We start from the raw sequence: 21,310 nt of genomic DNA, 5'->3' as shown, positions 1-21,310 counted from the left end.
GACTGTGGAGCGTCTCAACATGTTTTAAGTATAAAAGTATTAAACCATACAATCTTGGCGTATTATCATGAAATCCTGTCTCTTCAACGTTACTGGGAATAAATCAATAAAATAATGACGGACATATCAATTAATGTTTATTAGAAAATCAATAGAATTGAAATACAGAGTGCTCTGAAATGTTTGTCTCTCTCTCTGTAGGAACAGCACACACATACAACCCATTTGGATTCGTGTCAAAAATATTTCTAAAAATGTTGTTCACGTATAAAAGAATATAAAGGGAAAAAGATAATAACAATAATCCCTGCAGGCCTTAATGTCTCGTATGCATCATGTGACGTTGAATAAAGAGCCACACAGGTTTATTTTCTGGGGCAGAAAGGACAGGAGTTGTTCTTGCTGGACTGCAGCCACACACTGATGCACTAAAACATAACAACAAAACCCAGCACAGTGATTACACTTCGCAAACAGATAAAATCACACCGTGTTCTGAATAATCCTGTACAGAAGGTTACAACACTCACCTCTTTGTGTAGCGTATGAGTGCAGTTTGTGTTGTACTGGGTTCCCGGTTCTACGTGGTTCTGACACATTAAGCACAGTCTGCGCACAGCTGGAGTAGCCTGAAGGGGAGGGGCGGGGCAAGGAGTGCATTCAGGGCATCATATTTAACTCGTATTCTAATTCATTTATACATTATAATTTTATAACAATAAGACTTAGGCAAGTATTTGAAGACCAAGAATGATAAGTACTACAAAAATAAAAATTAGCAAGACGTGTGCTATGTAATAACGTTACTAGCATTACAGAATAAACTAATGAACTTAAAATAAACGTGTTTAACAAACAGCAAAGGGGGAGTCGACAAGGGCGGTACAGTGTAGTGAGACAACCCACGATGCTCCTTTATACATAATAAAGGATACACTTAATGCTTTCACGAAAAAGCAACATAGAGTTGAAGTAAATGTGTGTTTAGAGTGTGTGACGTGACGTATTAGTGTGAACTGCTACCTGTGGGCCTCGGGACTGGAAGACGTGGGCACTGGGAGCATGGAGAGAGGGACGCGTGGACAACGAAGGCTGGACAGGACCTCTGTGTGAGTGTCTGGAGCCTGCAGGGGGCGCTATGGGGCCTGGAGGCTGAGACAGCAAGGAGCGTGTTTAGAAGTGGAGACTCCGATGTTTATGCTATGTGCAGGATATGGCCTGTGGACAAATCTAAAATCTCGCATGTATAACATTCGCTTACCGGCCGTTCGTTTTGTGCGAGTCTCTGTTCCACTTGTTGTCTGATGTCCTCTATGGACATGCCAGCCATAGTGCCACGCTCACTCTTAACCTGCTGCAACACAGCCATTATTTGAGGTCTATCCCACACACACACACACACACACACACACACACACGGAGAGAGAAACATAAAGGGGTGGTTAGTGCAGTGTAAAACAAGCATCTACCAAACCTGTAGAGTCTCTTTATACCATCACCAGCACCTCACCTCGTGCATTGTGGGAACTGCGTGCCCAGTATCTCCAGCAGTTTGTCCAGCTTGCCTGCAGGTTGTGGGATTGACGGAAGCGCCTGGGAGGCGGGGTTTCGTACTGAGGAGACTGGCCCCGCCCCTTGAGACAACTGAGCTGCTGCTGCGAGACTGACCGGGACGTTCACCTGGGCTGTAGGGACAGCAGCGTACGGTAATGCGTAGGTAGTGTGAGTGTAGGGTGTTGTAAGGGCGTAGATGGAGGTGGGCATGGCCAGCCTCGGGACGGGCACGTTCTGCTCGTGCGTGTGTGGCGTGAAGGCCGCCGTGTTGTGTGCAGAAAGAGGAGGTGGGGTGGTTCTATGGGCCGGGTGAAACTGAGGCTGGGTCACCGTTGGGCGGATTGGAGCATATGTCGTGAAATTCAACAAGTCGATCTAAAGAGAGAGAGAGAGAGAGAGAGAGAGAGAGAGAAAGAGAGAGGCTTAGTTTAATAATTTAAATGGACTTAGAAAGTAGTAATATGCAGCACAGACATGTACACTATAACTCACCATGGGTATGAGAGGGAGATGAGGAAAGGGGATTTTAGGCAAACTGTCCAGCTGCTGCCCCTTTTGTAGCTGAGTAAGGTTTTCATTATACAGTAACTACAGATAAAAAGATTAGTACATTTTAAAATCATTAACACCTTAACAGTATTATAGTAAAGAGTTGCACTGCCTCTACTCTGCAATCCAGGTGCACTAGCCCCACCCCTCTCCTGGAGTCCTGGTGCACTAACCCCACCCCTCACATATAGACCAGGTGCATTAGCCCCACCCCTCACATGTGGACCAGGTGCATTAGCCCCACCCCTCACATGTAGACCAGGTGCATTAGCCCCACCCCTCACATGTAGACCAGGTGCATTAGCCCCACCCCTCACATGTAGACCAGGTGCATTAGCCCCATCCCTTACCTGTAGTTTGCCCAAGTTTTTACGAACCATTGCCACATTTTTCTCCCATTCAATTCGATGCCGGCTGCTCTGAGGTGAAGTGTTTGACCTGGCCACATAGAACATTTTCCGTTAAAACACACACACACACACACACACACACACACACACACACACTCACACAGAGCAAGTAATCCAATAGGAATTTTATTACTCTTACCTGAGAGTGTTTAGATATCGTTCGGCTTCTGCAATCCAGTCTTCTAGCTGAGAAATTGCCAGCTCTCTCTGAGACTCTAGAGCAGCGATCTACACACAGACACACACTCCATAATTTATCCTAGAATCATCCAATGTGCCTAATATGTGACCAATATAATCATTTCCGTTTCATGATAATAAAAGATAAACATGGTTTTGGTTTGTGGGTTTTTTGTGTTTTTATTCCTTACCTCGTCTTTCAGAGCTGCCTGCCTGGATTCTTCAACTTGTCCAGAGAGTCTCTCCATCTCACGCTGCAAAGCAGCAATCTCTTGTTCCCATTTAAGCCTGTGGCATCACACAGACACACACACACCATTGGTAAAGAAGAAGATTGTAATTTGCTGGCTGCTTTGTTTCAAGTTTGAGAAAATTTTGTGAAAAAGAGTTGATTGACCTTAATGAAGGAATATTTAAAAAAAGTAAGTGAAGCATCACAAACCTATAAATTAAGACTACAGAAAAAACTAAACATTCAATTATGACAAAAGAAACGGCTAGATTTGAACCTTTTTAGGTGCTTTTGCACTGATAAATATCTGTTTTTGGCAGAGAAGTGAGTCAAAATAACTTCCACTTCTGCCTTTCTGCCTTTCCCCTGATGATGATAATGATGATGATGATTATTATTATTATTATTATTATTATTATTATTATTATTATTATTATTATTATATTGTAACACTGGAATAGCGATATTGATCCCTTTGTCCTCCATGTTGGGGAAGTGTTTAATACGTTGCTGATCATGCTCTGTAGTATTCCGTAGCGACACACCACATCTCCGAGCTTCGGGGCTTCGGCTATGTGTGGAAATCAACAGACTTGAAATCAACTAGAGGCTTTCCTGAAAGTCTTACTTCTCATTTCTCTGCTCTTCTGTAAACATCTTCAGTCTCCCATCTGCCTCCTCTAACTCTTGGGTCAATCTAAAAAAAAACACATACAAACACACACACATCCACACACTTTAACACTGAACACACACACACACACAAAAAAACAACGAGATCAACACACCCATGTTTTTTTTCTTAAATCCTCTCCTCACCTTCTCTTCGTCTCCAGCTTTTGATCCCTCTCGGCGGTGAGCTCCTCGACTTTGGCGGTGAAGTTTTTCCGCGTTGTCTTACTGCTGTTTAGATCCAATTTCACCTGCACCGACTCGATCTTCTCTAGGAGAGCCTGGACAAATCAAATAAATCAATAAACAAATACACAAACTCTCAAATACGAGACAAATCCTGCTTCTGGTGAATCGGAGACAGGAAAGCAGACCCGATGTTGCCGCTGCTTGTCGTCCCTCATCTTCTCCAAACTTTCGATTTGGCTCTTGCACTCGGTCTCTTCGGCAGCCTGCTGTTTCTCCAGAGACTTGCACTCGGCTGCCAGCTCGGCACTCTGTTCTACCAGGACGCGCTACACACAGAGAGAGAGCGAGAGAGAGAGAGACAGAGAGAGAGAGATTACTATTTAGTTAACATGCACTGGAATTATAACATTATAACTATAAAAACTGAGAAAAAGCTGGATAAAAAAAGTTATCTTACCATTAAGTGTTCCCAACTTTCATTAGTGTTGACACATTTTTCCTGCGTCCAGTCGTCGGTCTGTGTTGGAGAGAACAGCACGCATAAGACACACCAAATCACTCATCAGTCCTCAAGAGTAGCGAAGAATTCCGAGCACAGGGTTTATTCGGTTTGGACGGAGCCGTGGTGCGGTTCTTTTATCGGTCCCTTACAGGATTTCCTGATCGCAGAAACTAACGCAAAAAATCAAGCAAACGCCGCAATATTCGGAGGAACTCGCGGGTTTTCGAAACGACCACGGATTTTCCGCAGATCTGGGCCAAGACGTCATCACAGCGCGCGTTCGTGCCAAAGCCTGCTACGCCGGGCGCTGTACGCCAAGTGCTTTACGTTGCGTTGGTGGGTCAAATCTGTGAAGAGCGTCAAGTTAAGAAATTCACCAAGTGAGAAATGATGCACTCGGTGTCGTACTAGGAAAGTAATCAACGTTGTGTTGTGTGATGAACTAGAGTTTCAGTTAGCGTCACTGAACTCACCGAGTTATTTTCCTATAACATCACGTTTCGGAGCGTATCTTCTTTATATACCACCGCACAATGGGTTTACTTTTTATCCGCTTACAGTTACGCTCTGATCTGTTTACGTGACGCATCAGCCATACAGGTCCCTGTAAGAAATGACAACGTATTTGAACAAGTGCATTAATACATTAATATAACCCTGTGATTTGCCTTGAAGCCGGAACTACTGTCAGAGCTGCTGTTATAGAAAACTAATCAACGCCGTCTGACCAATCAGAATCGAGATTTAATTAATTTGACAGGTTGGGTAAAACTTTGCCCGATTTCTGTTTAGAGTTCTGGGTGGGTGTTGTTGTTGTTGTTGTTGTTGTTGTTGTTGTTTTCCATACCTGAACATCCTGCTCCTTGCTCTCTGTATTGACCGGCATTGTATTCAGTGCTCGGTGGTTCTCCAACACCACTTCCGGTATGTCCACTCCAACTTCCAACGGATACGGAATGTACCAAAGACCATCCACCACCTCCCAAAACGGTATAAGACTGAAAATAGAATGAATCCGATGTTTAAACAGTCTATAGAGTTTAAATGATTTGTTTACGCGTGCGTATCGCCTCCGTGCTGCGATTTCCGTGTAGTGTGAAATCTCGCGAGATTCCAAGTATGTTCGTTAGCTTTACAACAAACGAACAAAAATTAACATGACACTAATATATATATTTTTCAGGGATTATTACTTATTGTTTAAACATTCTGTTGTCTCTGTCTAGAAATGTATCGATAGGAAATATTTCAGATGTCAGGTTAGAAAGTGAAATTTTTGCCTCCAGAGTGAAACGTACAATCAGAAAAGGAGGCGAGATATGTGTGACTGCGCGTGCGCGAGATTTTGTTAACAGCGATGTATTTCTTGTTACACGTGTTGCCAGATCCGGGGTTTTCTGATGAACATCGTTAAATTTCCCAAATCTACCACACGTCTCTACATGTATCAAATGTCCAACATATGAATGAACATCCCGTATGTCCAATACATTGCTAAATTTTAGCATTCCAAATGTACCAAATATCCAGCACCATTCCAAATATCCAACACCATCCCAAATGTCCAGCACCATCCCAAATGTACCAAATGCCCAGCACCATTCCAAATATCCAACACCATCCCAAATGTCCAGCACCACCCCAAATGTCCAGCACCACCCCAAATGTACCAAATATACAGAAGCATCCCAAATGTACCAAATGTCTAGCACCATCCCAAATGTCCTGCACCACCCCAAATGTACCAAATATCCAGAACCATCCCAAATGTCCAGCACCATCCCAAATGTACCAAATATCCAGCACCATTCCAAATGTCCAGCACCATCCCAAATGTACCAAATACCAGAAGCATACCAAATGTATAGCACCATCCAAAATATCCAGCAGCATCCCAAATGTACCAAATGTCCAACACATTGATACACTTCCCAAACATCTAAATTGAACTTTGCAGACTAAACATCATAAATGTCCAAAAGACCCCAACTTCCAAATGTCCCAAACATCATTAAACTTCCCAAATGTTCAAGTCATCATTAAAGCTCCCAAACTCATCACTACATTTCTTTCTCGTTTGTAAGTCGCTTTGGATAAAAGCGTCTGCTAAGTGAATAAATGTAATGTAAATGTAATGTACATTTCCAAAAATGACAAGTAATCCAGAAACTTACCAAATATATACCACATCATTAAACTTTCCAACTCATTCTTAAACGTTCTAAATGGCCAACAAAAAATTTCTCAAATGTGCAGCGCATCTCAAAATATTCCAAATGTCTAGCCAGTATGGGTGCAGGTTTTCATTCCAGTCAAGCAGCAGCCACACCAGAGTCTACTGAAAGCCAAGCTCAACAGAATAAACCGGTGGAACCAGGTGTGGCTTCTGCTTGGTTGGAATGAAAACCTTTCTGGATAAGATTGGACACCCTAGTCTAGTCTAACACGTCCAGAAAGATCCCAAATATCCAGACGTGTTGCAGTTAGAAAGTGACAGATTTTTAGATTTAGGTAATTATTTTGGTAACTAACCTGCTGTTTAGCATGAAAATCCAGCAACCCTTACATCGATTAAAGATAAAGCTGAAACAAGACTGTAAATATATACTTAATGGGGTTTTTATCTATTTCATAATCTGTGTGTTTTTTCCCTTTGAACTTACCAAGTTAGGTCCGCTTCATAATTCCAACCAACGCTATCAGTCTCCATGTCTAGGAAATACAATTATACGTAAATTGATTCAGATGAGCTACTACTTCTGGTAGTTAATGGTTTTAAATCTAATTACCACTTCAATTAGTTACATCACAGAAATAGCCGTGCTTTAATGTATTAACTTGGCAAAAGAACGAGATGAGCTTTCCTTTCAACTCATCAGAAGCAAAAGTGAAAGCTATATAGAAACAAAAACACAGTGCATAAAAGAAAGTGCTCACCTTAGATCTGGATCATCTACCGACAGCAGTCAAAGTGCCTTCAATCTTCATTTAATCTTCATTCAGATTAAATGTCTGGTCTGATACAACAAATTCAGTAGTCATTACTCTAAAAGTAGCCAAAACCTCCGAGAGCTGAGAGATCTTTATGAGGATATGGGCATCAATTCATCACCTGAGGAGAGACTGACGTTTGTATGCTAATCTGAAATTTGCATACCAGGTAAAATGCCTACCTTCTAAAATGTGATACAAGTATATTTAGTATATAGTTATATACACTGTACTTCTAAAACCTGAGCACACGACTACAGTACTAGAATGAAGGGTTTGTCCTTGGACAGAAACAAACAAGGAAATCAGTTTGCAAATAAGGAACCAAACACAAATGTAAAGCAGGCTCGGTGAGAATATACTCACGCGCTCGTAACAATACCGTGCACTATCATGGTGGTTATTGTGATTTTTTTATTTTAAAAAAAATTGTGAATGTTAAAATAAAACAAATGGCGTTTTTAAAGTAAGTTTGATGTAGAAAATTTCTCAAAATTTCTTAAAAACAGGACTTGGGACAGTCCTGTAAGTTTTCAAAGTGTGGTCCAGGTCCCTGAAAGACAGCCAGGGGTCCACAAAAACATTTTATTTAATTTTTAAAATTTTATTTAAAAAAAAAAAAAATTATTGAATGTAGTGTAGTAAGAAGTTTAGCATGTAGGATGGGTGTAAATATACTTCAATACTAATGTACCTGTTTGTGAGGTGAATTGCATTAAAAACGTTGACTGTCCGATTGTTGTTTGCCGTGCAACTTGCCTTTTAAGTAAAGGGGTATACCAGGGGATGCTCTGTGGTGCCAGGGTACCAGGGGTGGTGAATGTCTGTTGTGCCAACAGGACAGATGTACAGGTTTGTGTTATTTTATTGCATCGGTGTTTTTACATACCGGAACATTCCGGCTTGGGTAAAGATCGCCTGCACTCTAAATCTACGTTGTAAAGGTCCCTCGACTAGGTTTGTGCAATATACCGATATTATGATCCCTACACGATAGTACCCTGCTACTACATCCAGTGACAATTTATTCCTGTTAACATCAGAGTACACTAGTACGAGTCATCGCTCAAAAACTTGCCGAAAGCGCAGTGGGGGTTTTTTTCTCCCTTCCCTAATAAAACAAAAGAAGAGCCACATGTTAATCTGGAAAGATTTACACAAGGTTTTTGAACTCTGTTATTAGCTGAAGTTTCCTGGAAGCCCTGCCCCCTTCCCCAATCTTGTGTGCGGTCCACCTGTACTTCACCTGGGCGTTCTGTCAAGATAACAGGACAATGCTGTGAGTGTTCAGTGTGTTTGACTTGCGTAACAAACAACTCTTTTGAAAGAGAAAACGGAGGAAGATTTTGACCCAAAAAGATGAAAACGTACTGTTCTGGTTTTTGCTCCAGATCACGCCCAGGCTTGTCGACATGTGCAGTGCAGCAGGCGGAGGGATTTGACAGTATGTGTTGTAGTTGCAGTAATGAACACTGGAGTGTGTTATAATTAACACCAAATTTAACCAAATGAAGGAGTAGAGGTTTTCTTTCTCTCGGTCTTGAACCTACATCCCCAGTTCATGTCCAGTTGTCTTGGTTTGAATAGGAACCCAACCTTACTCTAGATTTCCAGGATTTCCAATGAGAAGTTGTACATGTAGGACAAAGCTTAATCCATATATATATATATATATATATATATATATATATATATATATATATATATATATATATATATATATATATATATATATTCACTTAGCAGATGCTTTTATCCAAAGCGACTTGCAAATGAGGAAATACAACCATTTTAATCTACAATTACATTTAGATCTATCTATTTAGAAAATGTATTTATTTATTTTTTTATTTATTGGAGACTAAATCTAGTCCAAACTGCCGTTAAGTACTGTTGTCACTTTTGGTCCTTTATGTTCTAGAAAACAATCATGAATAAATATAGGTAGCTTCTCGGTTCTGGAAATCTGTACGAGTATAGTACAAAATAATATATAGACCAGAACTCAAAATATGGTGTTTTTAGATATTCCCCTATCCCTGGCTATCGAACTTTACTCTGGTTACGATCCGGTAAGTCCTATTTTCTTCTTTGGCCCGGAGAACATGACGTCCATTAACTGAAAGGTTGACTCCTCAGACCACAGTAGATGTTTCCAATGTTCATCATTCCGAGAAGCCACCCAGAGAAAAACCTGGCTTCTTCTGTACAGTCTTGTATTTGTGGGCAACGCCAGGTGTCCTAGCAGGACAACATTATGGATCCTCCAGTATAGTTGCATGTCAGGCATGATTAGGTTCTACATAAAGTACATAAAGTAACCTTACTTCTTTTTATGCCAAAAAAGTTTTTTGTCGTCTCATCTGACTATAAATTGTGGTTCCCGTTTGCTTCCACTTGTGCTTGGAGACAAGAAAGTATTTTTTTATTTATTTATCTTGTGGTACTGTGTTCACACGCAGGCGGCGTGTTAAATTAAATTGCATGGAAATTCCTATAAAGTAACTGCGTGTTATCACTTGTCTGTATGTGTTTTAACACGTGACGACTGTTTTACACTGTGTAACGTAAATGAGAAGCGAATTCTTCCCTTTTTTTGTTTCTGACCCAAATTTTTCCACAACAGTCTGAATGGTAAGAAGATATATTTGCAGATGTACTGTACAACGATAAGACGAACGGTCCAGCTAAATACAGTAAAGGTTACAAGGCTTCGTGTCGTCACGAAGCTGGAGGCGGGAGGCATCGTCTACACCAAACTCCCCGCCAACTCGAAGCAATACGGCGACGCGGATAATCGCACCACTTTCAGCGGCTTCAGCGGTTGAGTGGTTAATTCAAGCGACAAAATCTTTCTTTATAAGTATCTTTATTCTGGGTTCATAAACCAAACCGAGCACCAGATGGCGGTCTAGCACTGGCATTCGTCTTTTTCATCGGTCCAACCTACGTAGAGGGTTCATTCTTGCAATAGTAGTATTATTACCACACAGCTTCATTCTGATCAATGCATTTATAGGTTTGATTTAATATGTTCATGGGCATGAAAATGTTTTTGGTTTGGCATGGTGGGCATGTCTAATATTTTTTGGTGGATGTGACTCAGGTGGTAAAGCGCGTTGTCCACTAATCGTAGGTCAGTGGTTCGATTCCCGGCCCACGTGACTCCACATACCGACATGTCCTTGGGCAAGACACTAACCTCAAGTTGCTCCCGATGGCCAGTTAGCGCCTTGCATGGCAGCTCTGCTACCATTGGTGTGTGTGTGTGTGAATGAGACACAGTGTAAAGCACTTTGGATAAAAGCGCTATATAAGTGCAGACCATTTTCTAATATTGAGTGGCACTATTGCAAAGCACTAATGAACGTGAAAACCAGTGGGCCAGGGAATTACATCAGTTTCTAAAGCAATGCCTTAGTTTAATTCCTGAAAAACGAAATCCCCGGATGATTGTTTTTTTGTTTTTTTTGTCATTGAGGAGATAAAATGTTTTGCTTTTCAGTGTGTCACATTGTCTTCATGTCATAAACGAAACGCCAAACCGGTACCATCTGTGTATGTTATTTCACTTTTCATCCTGGTGAGATTGCTCATCGATCTGGCTTGGAATCTTCTACATGGCGTAAGAAATATCTGGTGAAGAAGAAGGCGGTGCTGTGAGACCAGTCCAGTCATGAGTTCCGTACTGTTTCGAGCTTCAAGGTTTACTATGAAGCGAAACGTTATTGATTCTCAGGAGAGACGTCTTGCAAGCAGCCTGTTGGAACAACTGGGAAAACCGCACAGAGGTTGTGAGCTGCTAAGAATGTCTTGACGAACATAGTTTTATTGTTTCTTTTTTTTTGTATTGTTTTAAGAAGGAAGGAAGACTAATCAGGCCAAAGGAATTCCTGAGGAATGCTACTGTGATCAAAGATAAGGAAAAGAAGAAGAAGCCTTTCACATATACATTACAGCACAGCGAAATTCTTTTTCTTCACATATCCCAGCTTGTCAGGAAGTTGGGATCAGAGTGCAGGGTCAGCCATGGTACGACGCCCTTGGAGCAGGGAGGGTTAAAGGTCTTGCTCAAGGGACCAACATGGCAGCTTGGTGGTGCTGGTGCTGGGGTTTGAACCCCCTGGACCATCTGTTCATTAACCCAGAGCCTTTAAGCATTGAACCACCACTGCACACCCCAAGGAAGGTCTGAGTAAAGAAAGGCAGCGGGATGACGTGAACAGATGGAATGTGATGGATGGATAATGGAGGGAGAAGACTAAGAATCCAGAAGACCCAACTTAAACACTTTCCTGACACAGATATCTGTTATTGCTGTATACTGGGAATCCATTAATGTAGATACAGTCCAGACCTTATTCACATTAAATACTATGGAAACATATTGAGATGTAACCATGACAACGAACACATACGACAGGATTATAGCTATAACCTAGGTGACGTTAACGCTGTTTAGCTTCTCTTTAACTTAAATTTCAACATGTGGTTTTGGTTGGCCAGTGTGTGTGTGTTTAAGCAGTATTAGCATTTCCTCCCACACACACTGTTGCTATGATACACAGCTGGGGAATGATAAGTAAGCAAAGTGCAAGCGAACCATGCAGATATGCGCTATTTGCAATATTTCCTCCCTCTGAGGTGTTTATTTATAGAAGCTTCCGTTCTCAGTTGCAAATAAGTTGCGTTACTTGTGTAATTCATTGTGGTGTTATTCGCATATGAACATATGAAGACCAAAGTGTGTGTCAGGAATGATTAAAGATGGTAGTTCTGAGATCCTAACGTCAACATGGATCAATATTTATGTCTGTAAATCTCAAGCCCAAGAGTTCTATATAGAATCTTCTATATTCTATCAGTCATGTTCCTCCTCCTCAAATCCTCCATCAATCCATAAAAAAGCCAGAATCTTTTAATATGCATGACTATGCAAATTAACCCCTCCCAATTCTGGTTCAGCGACCATCCCTACGCCATCACTTATAGATTGTGTTTATTGAAATCGTTCACTGCTATTGGACTTTACTGTCGGTATTGTTAGCACATAGCCATGCTAGGTGACTGACGGTAAACTTCGGTCACCATGCCGTCCTGTAATAATTTGCATATTGGACTGTGATAGGTTAAACCCATTTTATGACATCACAAAATGAGCTCTTATGTCACCAAATCCCCAAAATTTATCCAAAAATACTGAAAAAGATTTCAAATGGGACCCTACTTTTTTTTTTTTTAACAAAAATTTTAACATTAATATTCGGATCAGAATCAGAATAATTATTCACCTGGAAATAGTCAGGTTTATTAAAGGGATTATTATAGCTCATAGAGTCAAATGGTTTTTAATACACTCGTACGGCTCATGTTTCTAATGTTCTCAGGAAAGCTAAATAAAAGGCAAACCCTCTCGCCTCTCCTCCCGCTTATCCGGTGTAATAATCCGTGCGGGTATGTGAAGGGGCTCCACCAGAAAAGGCAAAGCCAGATTAAGCGATAGCAGAGGTTCAGCCAGAAAGGAGGACGGAGGGTTTCTTATCTCATCCTTCTTGTCCTGGAAATTCCTCTTTTCTTACATAAGAGTAAACAGTACGCTTGTGCTAATCTGAAAAGAAGAAACACCGGTGATGCACAAAACTGCAAGGAGATCAATTTAGTTGAGGTTGAAAGAAATTTATTTGCAAAATCATCTACTGAAAATCAGAATATAATGCACAAACATACTGAGATTATGGTCATATATTAGCATTAGGCTAATTTGAGATGAATTTGTTTTTTGCATGGAATGTATCACACGATCTCGTCTTCATGACTATATTACTGTTGGTTTAATATGACAGTGAAGTGATTATGCCTGGTTTGTCATTTGGTCCCTGTGAGTGTCCGGTGTGTTTTCTGACCGAGTGGTTATAATTGGGTGCGTGTTTAACGCTCTCCGATACGCGAAGTAGGTCAGAAATCACGAACTTTAGTTGAGGATCTGCCGGGGTCGTCCGTAGCCGGTCATTCCCGCCTGAGATGCTCCTCTGTTGGAGCCCATCTGCAGGCCGATGACACTCTGACCCTCCTTCAACTGCTCCTCCGTGAAATCCCGCTTGTTCTCCTGCGCTTTCCTAAGAAACACACACGTGTCCAAACAATCAAAAGGGTTCCCGATGAGTCTGCGTCTAGCTACAGTCTTTGGTATTACAGCGCGAACGTTAACCTGCATGGAAATGGTAGGCACTTGAGGTGAACCCGCTTGTTCTTAGCTAGCTAACAAATGTCACAATGCGTTAGCAAGTTTAGCAATCAGTATGAACGTTAGCTAAACAATTAGCTAGCTCCGAACAGCTCCACCTGCGATATGATTCGAACCCTTGTCGCAGGCGATAGTCTATGCAGAACACAATGGCACCTTCCTTCTTAAAGACGAAAACCTAGACGTTTGTATTGAATATCGGAAAACTGGAAAATCAGTAACTGCTAAAAGATTTTGGTACCATTTATCCAAAACCGTCCAAGTAAATGGTTTAAAGGTTAAAAGTCCTGCTAAATGAGGCAGTGCTGTGACTGAAATCAAGGCCTTTGTGCAAAACTTTTACCACTAAGCCATGACTCTTAAAGGAGCTTAAGGGCACATATGTCTGACATCATGAGTCTGAGTCTCATTTTATACATGTAAAGAATTCAGATTACTCTGTCCTCTCTCTCTCTCTCTCTCTCTCTCTCTCTCTCTCTCTCTCTCTCAATCATTCCCATGGCTAATTAATGCTAGGTCCACTGAAACCTTGACCTTAATGACTAAAAGACCTTAGTGACTTAGTTTTGTAAAATAAACCTCTCACTTTTTTGTGAGGACCGGGTGATTGTGAGGACATTTGACACTACCCTATCATTATGAGGATTGAGACCTTTTGGGTACTCACAAAATAGCTTTTGGGTTTCCCCCCACCACCACCACACTCACACACACACACACACACACACACACACACACACACACACATACACAAGGTTAATGTTTCAACTCCATAGAAACTTGAAAGGACATCTTTATCTTTGCTACTGTTCCTTAACTCTACACAGTGCTGTGTGAATTGCGTCATCTTCAGAAGCCTGTCCTGTGTGTGTGTGTGTGTGTGTGTGTGTGTGTGTGTGTGTGTGTGTGTGTGTGTGTGTGTGTACATGGTCGTACATACGCATGATGCAACAACACACACAGTAATGTGTAGTGTTAAGAAACAGTAGAACTGATAAGGTTTTCAAGTTTCTATGGAGTTAAAACATTAACCTGTGTGTGTGTGTGTGTGTGTGTGTGTGTGTGTGTGTGTGTGTGTGTTTGTAACTGAGTGTTGTTGCGTTGCCATAGTGATCATTTGGCTGAGCTGATGTGAAACCAGGAAGAGGAAGTGGTATTACTCACCTATGGAACCAGTTAGGGTCGCCACGGTAACAGCCATCGCCCTTGGTAACTGCCAAACTTCCCAATGACATCAGAGTCATCTGCACTGCTGCCAAGTCTTTACCTACAAACACATACACACACACACACACACACACACTCGCAGTCTGTATGTAGTTGGTCTCACCATCATCAGCACATTGTGGTCGTGTCCCAAACCACATCATGTTTTTGATATGGGCCCAATGCATTAGTTTCAGTCAACATTTGAATCAATCAAATCATGAACCAAAGATCTATCCAGAACATCTACGGGTCTATGTTGTACGTTTTCCAAAATGAAGAAACGAGGACTCGACGGAAGACTCACCATCCCAGAGGTCCACCGTCTGGAAGATGTCAGTTTTGGTGACTCCGTATTTCTCAGCGGCTGTGAGGAACTGTGAGATCTGCTCCATCTGCTTGAAGGCCATGCCGGTGCTCTGGAACTTCTTCACTGGCTTAGAGGCAGGATAGAGGCTGTTAATGAGCTCGCACAAGACCTGCGGAGACAAATGGACGCAGGAGAGAGAATTATTACTATTATTATTTTATTACAGTATATTACAGTATTACTTTGTTGGATATTTTATTTATTTGTGATTTTACAGTTCCGAAAAAGAAAATAGTCGAAGGAAAAACAAATCAGTTAAAAAAACATTTTAAATGTTTATTTTATGTTAATTAATCAAAATGTTATTATATAATTAATTTTGTTAACATGCATTTTGGGTTCTTTAAATACATTTAAATTACAAAAAAAAATCAACAATAAAATATCAGGGAAATCATTTGAGCTATACTGTATTATATTTACCTTTATAAAAAATACAAGGAATCCAGAAAAAAAGCATTAAATTATTAAATGTATTTAATTTTATAACGTATTAGGATATCAACACACACACACACACACACACACACACACACACACACACACACACTTACACATCCATCTTTAAGCCACGTCTGGAAGCCCTGTCTGCCAGGTTGTGGTTTTCCCACCGATGGACCGCACTGAGCCACGATCCACTCGACGAGCCGCTCCTCCAGCTCTGGGTCGTACTTCTTGTCAATCTTATTTTGAACCTCACGGCTCAAACCGTATGAAGGACCCTTGTTCGCCATCACGCCTGCAAAACACACAAACACACACACACACACATTCAGGTTGTACTGGTGTTTTAAGGACTTGTTACAAAAGGACTTGTAAGGACATTGTTATATATTCAACCCAGCTGTTTGGGGAAATCTGTGGACTTTGACAATGAAGTTTGACCTTTTTAATTGTTTCTTTAAACACAACTCAGTTGTACAATCAGCAAAAGAACTCACATGCACACACAAGTTTGTCTTACTATTCTTACGAGGACCTCCCGTTAACATATTTATCAAGACAGCTAATTAATGCTATGCCAAGGGGTGGGGGAGGCAGACCAGCCAAATACCCATCACTTCCACAACATCTACCACCCGACCCCCCCCCCCCCCCCCCCCCCACACACACACACACACACTCAGGCTGTATTGTCCTTTTTGGGGACTTGGTACTGACTTAAGTTGCTCTGTAAAAAAAAATATCTCTAACTTTAGCCAAAACTATTTACAGAAACAGTCAGTATTTTGGATCTTTTTGTAAATTGTTTATTTTAACCTTACATTAATCTTGCTTAAGGAAAACATAGATAAATAGCTTGCTTACAATAAATCAATACAAGGTTGTGAAAACCAGTCGAAAGGGAGCCTGGGATATCCTCGTTTACATGTGGCTGCCCCAGCGAGGACATTTACACCCTTGTGAGAATGTCACAAGTGCTCAAATACACTCACTCACACACACACACACACACACACACACACACACACACACACACACACACACAATTTGTCTTTGTCTTGCTATCCTTGTGAGGACCATCCATTTAATTAAAGCAGTTTTCCTCATGAGGACCTGCCAAATACCATATAAGTATGAATCTTTCAGATATTCCTATTATTATGGGGGCATTGATATTAATATCTATCAAGCATGCGCACACACACACACACACACACACACACACACACACACACACACACACACACACACACACACACACATTCAGGTTGTGCTTTCTGTGGACTCAGTAATCTCACCTTAATTTATACATGATTTGTGTAATATCACTGTTAACTGCAACTGTAAAACTACTAAAAGGATAAAAAAAAGTAACCTAAATGAAAAGTAATGTAAAAAGGTGATAAACGTCACATTTTACCCATCACCGTGTTTTTGTCAAGATGTTTTAGAAATTTGAGCCGTAAACTCAAGCTTGAGTTGTTGTACCGTAATGAAATTACATAATATTCGACTGAAGTTGCGTAACGTTTTAGAAAGGTATTCGGGAATAAACGAACTGCGACAACAACAAGTTGTCTGTGTGTGTGTGTGTGTGTGTGTGTGTGTGTGTGTGCTATCCCTGTTGAGGCCTCATGCTTGACCAAGCAAGCAGCACACACCCACAAAACTGGCCCACAGTCTGTAATCACAAACCGCTGATCTTTGTTTGGGTGGATGTGTGTGTGATTGTGTACTTATACAGAATTTAGGCCACGGCTTCGCCAGCTCTCCTACGTAATGTTTAATAATTAAATACGCTCAAGTCATTAAATATCATTTGGGATTAGATACGGGCGTGGCTTCTCACGCGACAGACGCAAACGCTTTTTAATGCTTCTAAACCGAACATTCAGCCGACGTTGTAAATACACACTTGCGCGATAAAGTTCGTTGGAAAGTTCGACGGGAGGACACGCCGATAACCACTTCCTGCCTGCAGCAAGCAATGTGAAAACTGTGATTGCCACATCCTTTAGCTAACACTCACTCCTCTTTTCTCAACACTGCAGCTCCTATAGCCACGATCCAGAGAGAGGTGTGAAACCAGGCCACGCGTCAGGTCCGCTTTAATTTCACATTCGAGTGTGCGAACCGATTGCTGCAGAATCCAACTGGTTCAAACGAGTCGCTACGGAAAAAACGATTCGTTAGAATGCGATTGGATGTACTCACCTGCGGTTCGTCAAAATCGCGATTAGCAATAAATAAGGAATCAAACGTGTCAGAGTGCACAGAGTGCTAGGTGGTTGTCCTGCATCTTCAGTAAATAAGCTACAGTTAGTCCAAAATGCAGCTGCTCCTATTTTATCATCTCTACACTGGTTACCTCTTAAGTTCTCTATCGATTATAAAATACTGCTACTCACCTATGAAGCCCTAAATGGCTTAGCTCCTTTATATTTAACCAATCTATCCAACCTATCACATTAGAATCCTTCATGCTCTTTAAGATCACAAAACTCTGGACTTTTTATAATCCCAAGGATGTCAAAGTCTACCAAAGGAGGTAGAGCTTTTTCTCACTTAGTTCCTAAATAGTCTGGAATGGCCTTCTTGATAATGTTCAGGTTTTCATACACACTCTCTGTTTCTTTAATATAGCATTTACATGCTAGAACGTTCCAGCACCAGCTCAGAACCAGCCTCTACGACAATTCCAGTTGACGCCAACGCCTGCGAAGACTTTGGATGATACCAACGCTCTACTGGACCGTTCTGCTCTCTGGGTCGGCTGGACCATCCTGGTGCCCCGTTTCTGGAATTCTTGTCGCTTGTAGGCCGGACACTATTGCCTAGGGACGCTTGGAAGCCATGGAGATGGCATTGGACTGGCATTGGGTCTCCATCAGTGGACAGCGCATAGTTCAGAGGAATAGACTTCACGTTGAGACTGTGGTGAATCTCCAGATTAGACAGCCGCACTTTTGTTTTATCGTGTAGCACACAGTTATAGAAGGGATTTATTTGTAATTAATAACACTATCCGTTGTCACCCAGATGAGGTCGGGTTCCCTTTTGAGTCTGGTTCCTCTCAAGGTTTCTTCCTCATAGCGTCTCCGGGGGTTTTTCCTCGCCGCCGTCACCAACGCGTCTGGCTCATTAGGAACAAATTTATCAATTTAAAATTTAAATTGGAAATGTATATATTTCTGTAAAGCTGCTTCATGACAACGTCCATTGTAAAAAGCGCTATACAAATAAAACTGAACTGAAACGAATTGCACTGAATAATCGAGGACACTTGTTTGTCATCATGCCTGCGAAGCACACACATTCAGGTTGCACTGGTGTTATAAGGACTCAATTCATGTCATACAATTGACCCAAAATACCACCCAAAAACTTCACCTGTTTGAGGAAATCAGTGAACTTTGACAAAGAGCTTGGACTTTTTACTCGTTTCTTTAAACACAAACAATTTGTATAATCAAAAAAACAAATCACACACACACACATCCTTACGATAGTTTTGTGAGGACCTTCCATTGACATAATGATTACTGTATCTAATGACCCGGTGGCACAATGATGTGATGAACTGTTACCACTACAAAGTTGATTATTTTCATATAAAAGCAGGTATAGAAGCGTTTTATTAACACGAGTACAGCGGTATCAGGTCTCATTTACCAAGAAACATCACCGTGAAAGAGCGTACAATTTCGTGCGATTGCGATTTCACCGATTCAAGATTCAAAAATCTACGCAAGTTGCATAGCAAATTTCCGGACGAGGTGGGGGAAGGGGGTCTGGGGGGAGACGCAGCAAAATCAAGCATTCTTGGCAACAATAATCACAAAAAAACTGGTACGGACTGGTATTTGTGTTAAAAAAATTTTTAAAAAAAGGAAATTGGTGTGCCATTTCACTATCACTTCAGCGCTGTAATGCTAACGCTTATGAATTTATGACCTAGTGATAAATGTCTGATTGTCTCTGGCGTGATCTGACATGACATCAGTCAACCTGAGAATGTTTGTTGATGCAATGGAGCGTTCCAGCTGGTCCTGCCTGTGCTTGTGGAAGAAATGTGTAGTGTGTGTGTGTGTGTGTGTGTGTGTGTGTGTGTGTGTGTGTGTGTTGCCTCGAGGTGCATGTGTTGCACATTGCATTGGTCAGGTGCTTCCTGTGTTTGCTTTCTGCAGTGGGTGTGTAGTCCACTGCTGTGTCACTCCTGTTTTTATGTACACACAATTTATACATCGAAAGCTCATGTTGAGTTTGTATGTGTGTGTGTGTGTGTGTGTGTGTGTGTGTGTGTGTGTGTGTGTGTGTGTGTGTGTGTGTACAAGAAAGCAGGAAAGAGAGTGAGAGAATGATGATGTCGCAATATCCTTTTGCTGGATTGGTCCCATTGTATAATGCAGCCAATGTATTTGTGTGTGTGTGTGTGTGTGCGTGTGTGTGTGTGTGTGTGTGTGTGTGTGTGTGTGTGTGTGTGTGTGTGTGTGTGGTTATTTAAAGTCATGCATTTATTTTATTATTTATGCATCCTCATTGGGTGTTCCCCCACACACACGCGCACACACACACACACACACACACACACACACACACACACACACACACACACACAGAACGCCTTAGTGCATCTCATTTAAACCATTAAACTGCAACTTAAAGAGACAGACAGACAGACAGATAGACAGATAGATAGATAGATAGATAGGTAGATAGATCTAGAGAGTGAGACAGATAGAGTGTGTGTGTGAGAGAGAGAGCGGAATCTTGTTCTCCTGACATGTCAACTCCCAATAAAACTCTATACATGAAGCCCCACACACACACACACACAATCTCACGCTACATTCTTTCACTTGTTAGCACTTGTTCATGTGTGTTTGTGTGTGTGTGTGTGTGTGTGTGTGTGTGTGTGTGTTACTACTCAGTCTATAACGGTGTCTCTTCTGCTTCCCCCTTTAACTGAAACTTAAGTCCAGCTTAATCAAGTTTAATCCTCACACTTCCGCATCAGCTCAAACTTCAGACAGGAACTAACACACGCGGTAACAATGTGAACATTATACTCACTGTGTAAGTGGAGAAAAGTTCCTGATGCACAGGCACGGCACCTCCTCAGCGAGTGTGTGTGTGTGTGTGTGTGTGTGTGTGTGTGTGTGTGTGTTTCAGAGCTGTGTCTGGTCCTCTTATTGAGAACTCAAAGTCCAGTCAGTGAGGAGGGAGTTTCAGGAGGAATGAGTTCAGCACACACACACACACACACACACACACAGGAGGGAGGAGAGAAAAAAAATGTATATGACCTTATAAGGCTGTGGTTCCATCCCTTCTTGCTCTTTTCCTCTCTCTTTCTCTCTCTCTCTCTCTCTCTCTCTCTCGGTCTGTGCCACTCCTTTTTCCTTTCTTTTTCCTCTTTTCCTTTTTTCAGAGGAGAGGAGGGGCGGGAGAGAGGCGTCATGGGTCAGAGGCAGACGGATTCTCTGAATGCCTCCTTCCCCCCTCTGCCCAGAACAGGAGTATGATAGAGGAAGGGATGTGGATGAATGATGGGAGTGGGGGTAGGGATGGGGTGGGGGTATTTTGGGTGGGGTCAGGGCTTCAGCACAGTAATTACAGAGAAAACATTAATGATAGAGCAGTAGTGAAGATGAAGAACCAACAGAGTGTAAGCAAGAGAGAGAGAAAAAACCCCCACAAAGAAACAAGGAATAAAACAAGAGAGAGAGAGAGAGCGAGAGAGAGAGAGCGAGAGAGAGAGAGAGAG

General features: G+C 41.6%; 2 protein-coding genes and 1 long non-coding RNA gene across 5 annotated transcripts; 1 reads left to right on the top strand and 2 right to left on the bottom strand.

Moving 5' to 3' along the window:
• Positions 1-120: 120 nt before the first annotated feature.
• On the bottom strand, positions 121-7,362 carry rnf214 (ring finger protein 214). Of its 2 annotated transcripts, XM_017459587.3 has the most exons (16): positions 7,226-7,362; positions 6,952-7,000; positions 5,136-5,286; positions 4,244-4,303; positions 3,972-4,112; positions 3,745-3,878; positions 3,554-3,622; positions 2,885-2,981; positions 2,653-2,741; positions 2,454-2,541; positions 2,047-2,142; positions 1,511-1,929; positions 1,262-1,379; positions 1,024-1,152; positions 531-629; positions 121-428 (listed from the first exon to the last, which is right to left on the bottom strand). In XM_017459587.3, exons 2-16 carry the CDS (start codon positions 6,996-6,998, stop codon positions 366-368), a joined length of 1,800 nt encoding a protein of 599 aa, XP_017315076.1. In that variant the 5' UTR covers positions 6,999-7,000; positions 7,226-7,362; the 3' UTR covers positions 121-365. The 2 variants fall into 2 exon arrangements, with proteins under 2 accessions (XP_017315076.1, XP_017315077.1); XM_017459588.3 differs by lacking the exons at positions 6,952-7,000; positions 7,226-7,362 and adding an exon at positions 6,463-6,594.
• LOC108259868 (uncharacterized) lies at positions 7,361-15,166 on the top strand. Its single transcript, XR_001811015.2, has 2 exons — positions 7,361-7,448; positions 14,927-15,166. It is a non-coding gene; the product is annotated as an uncharacterized LOC108259868 (long non-coding RNA).
• Positions 12,935-20,905, bottom strand: tagln2 (transgelin 2). Of its 2 annotated transcripts, none has more exons than XM_017459373.3 (5): positions 20,850-20,905; positions 15,654-15,838; positions 15,037-15,208; positions 14,688-14,790; positions 12,935-13,395 (listed from the first exon to the last, which is right to left on the bottom strand). In XM_017459373.3, exons 2-5 carry the CDS (start codon positions 15,831-15,833, stop codon positions 13,251-13,253), a joined length of 600 nt encoding a protein of 199 aa, XP_017314862.1. In that variant the 5' UTR covers positions 15,834-15,838; positions 20,850-20,905; the 3' UTR covers positions 12,935-13,250.
• Positions 20,906-21,310: the final 405 nt, after the last annotated feature.

This window comes from Ictalurus punctatus, chromosome 28 (assembly GCF_001660625.3).
Source record: "Ictalurus punctatus breed USDA103 chromosome 28, Coco_2.0, whole genome shotgun sequence".
In the NCBI taxonomy this organism is placed as follows: domain Eukaryota; kingdom Metazoa; phylum Chordata; class Actinopteri; order Siluriformes; family Ictaluridae; genus Ictalurus; species Ictalurus punctatus.
This window is presented reverse-complemented; position numbering and strand designations above follow the sequence as displayed.

What these genes read in the sequence shown, in the direction of transcription:
- rnf214 (XM_017459587.3), bottom strand. Translation starts at nt 6,998, where the DNA reads ATGGAGACTGATAGCGTTGGTTGGAATTATGAAGCGGACCTAACTTG. An exon ending in CGATATCTAAACACTCTCAG is followed by an intron (nt 2,542 to 2,652) that starts GTAAGAGTAATA and finishes CTATGTGGCCAG; the next exon opens with GTCAAACACTTCACCTCAGA. An exon ending in AAAACTTGGGCAAACTACAG is followed by an intron (nt 2,143 to 2,453) that starts GTAAGGGATGGG and finishes TTTTATCTGTAG; the next exon opens with TTACTGTATAATGAAAACCT.
- tagln2 (XM_017459373.3), bottom strand. Translation starts at nt 15,833, where the DNA reads ATGGCGAACAAGGGTCCTTCATACGGTTTGAGCCGTGAGGTTCAAAAT. An exon ending in CGTGGCTTAAAGATGGATGT is followed by an intron (nt 15,209 to 15,653) that starts GTAAGTGTGTGT and finishes TTGTCTCCGCAG; the next exon opens with GTCTTGTGCGAGCTCATTAA. An exon ending in GACGGTGGACCTCTGGGATG is followed by an intron (nt 14,791 to 15,036) that starts GTGAGTCTTCCG and finishes ATGTGTTTGTAG; the next exon opens with GTAAAGACTTGGCAGCAGTG.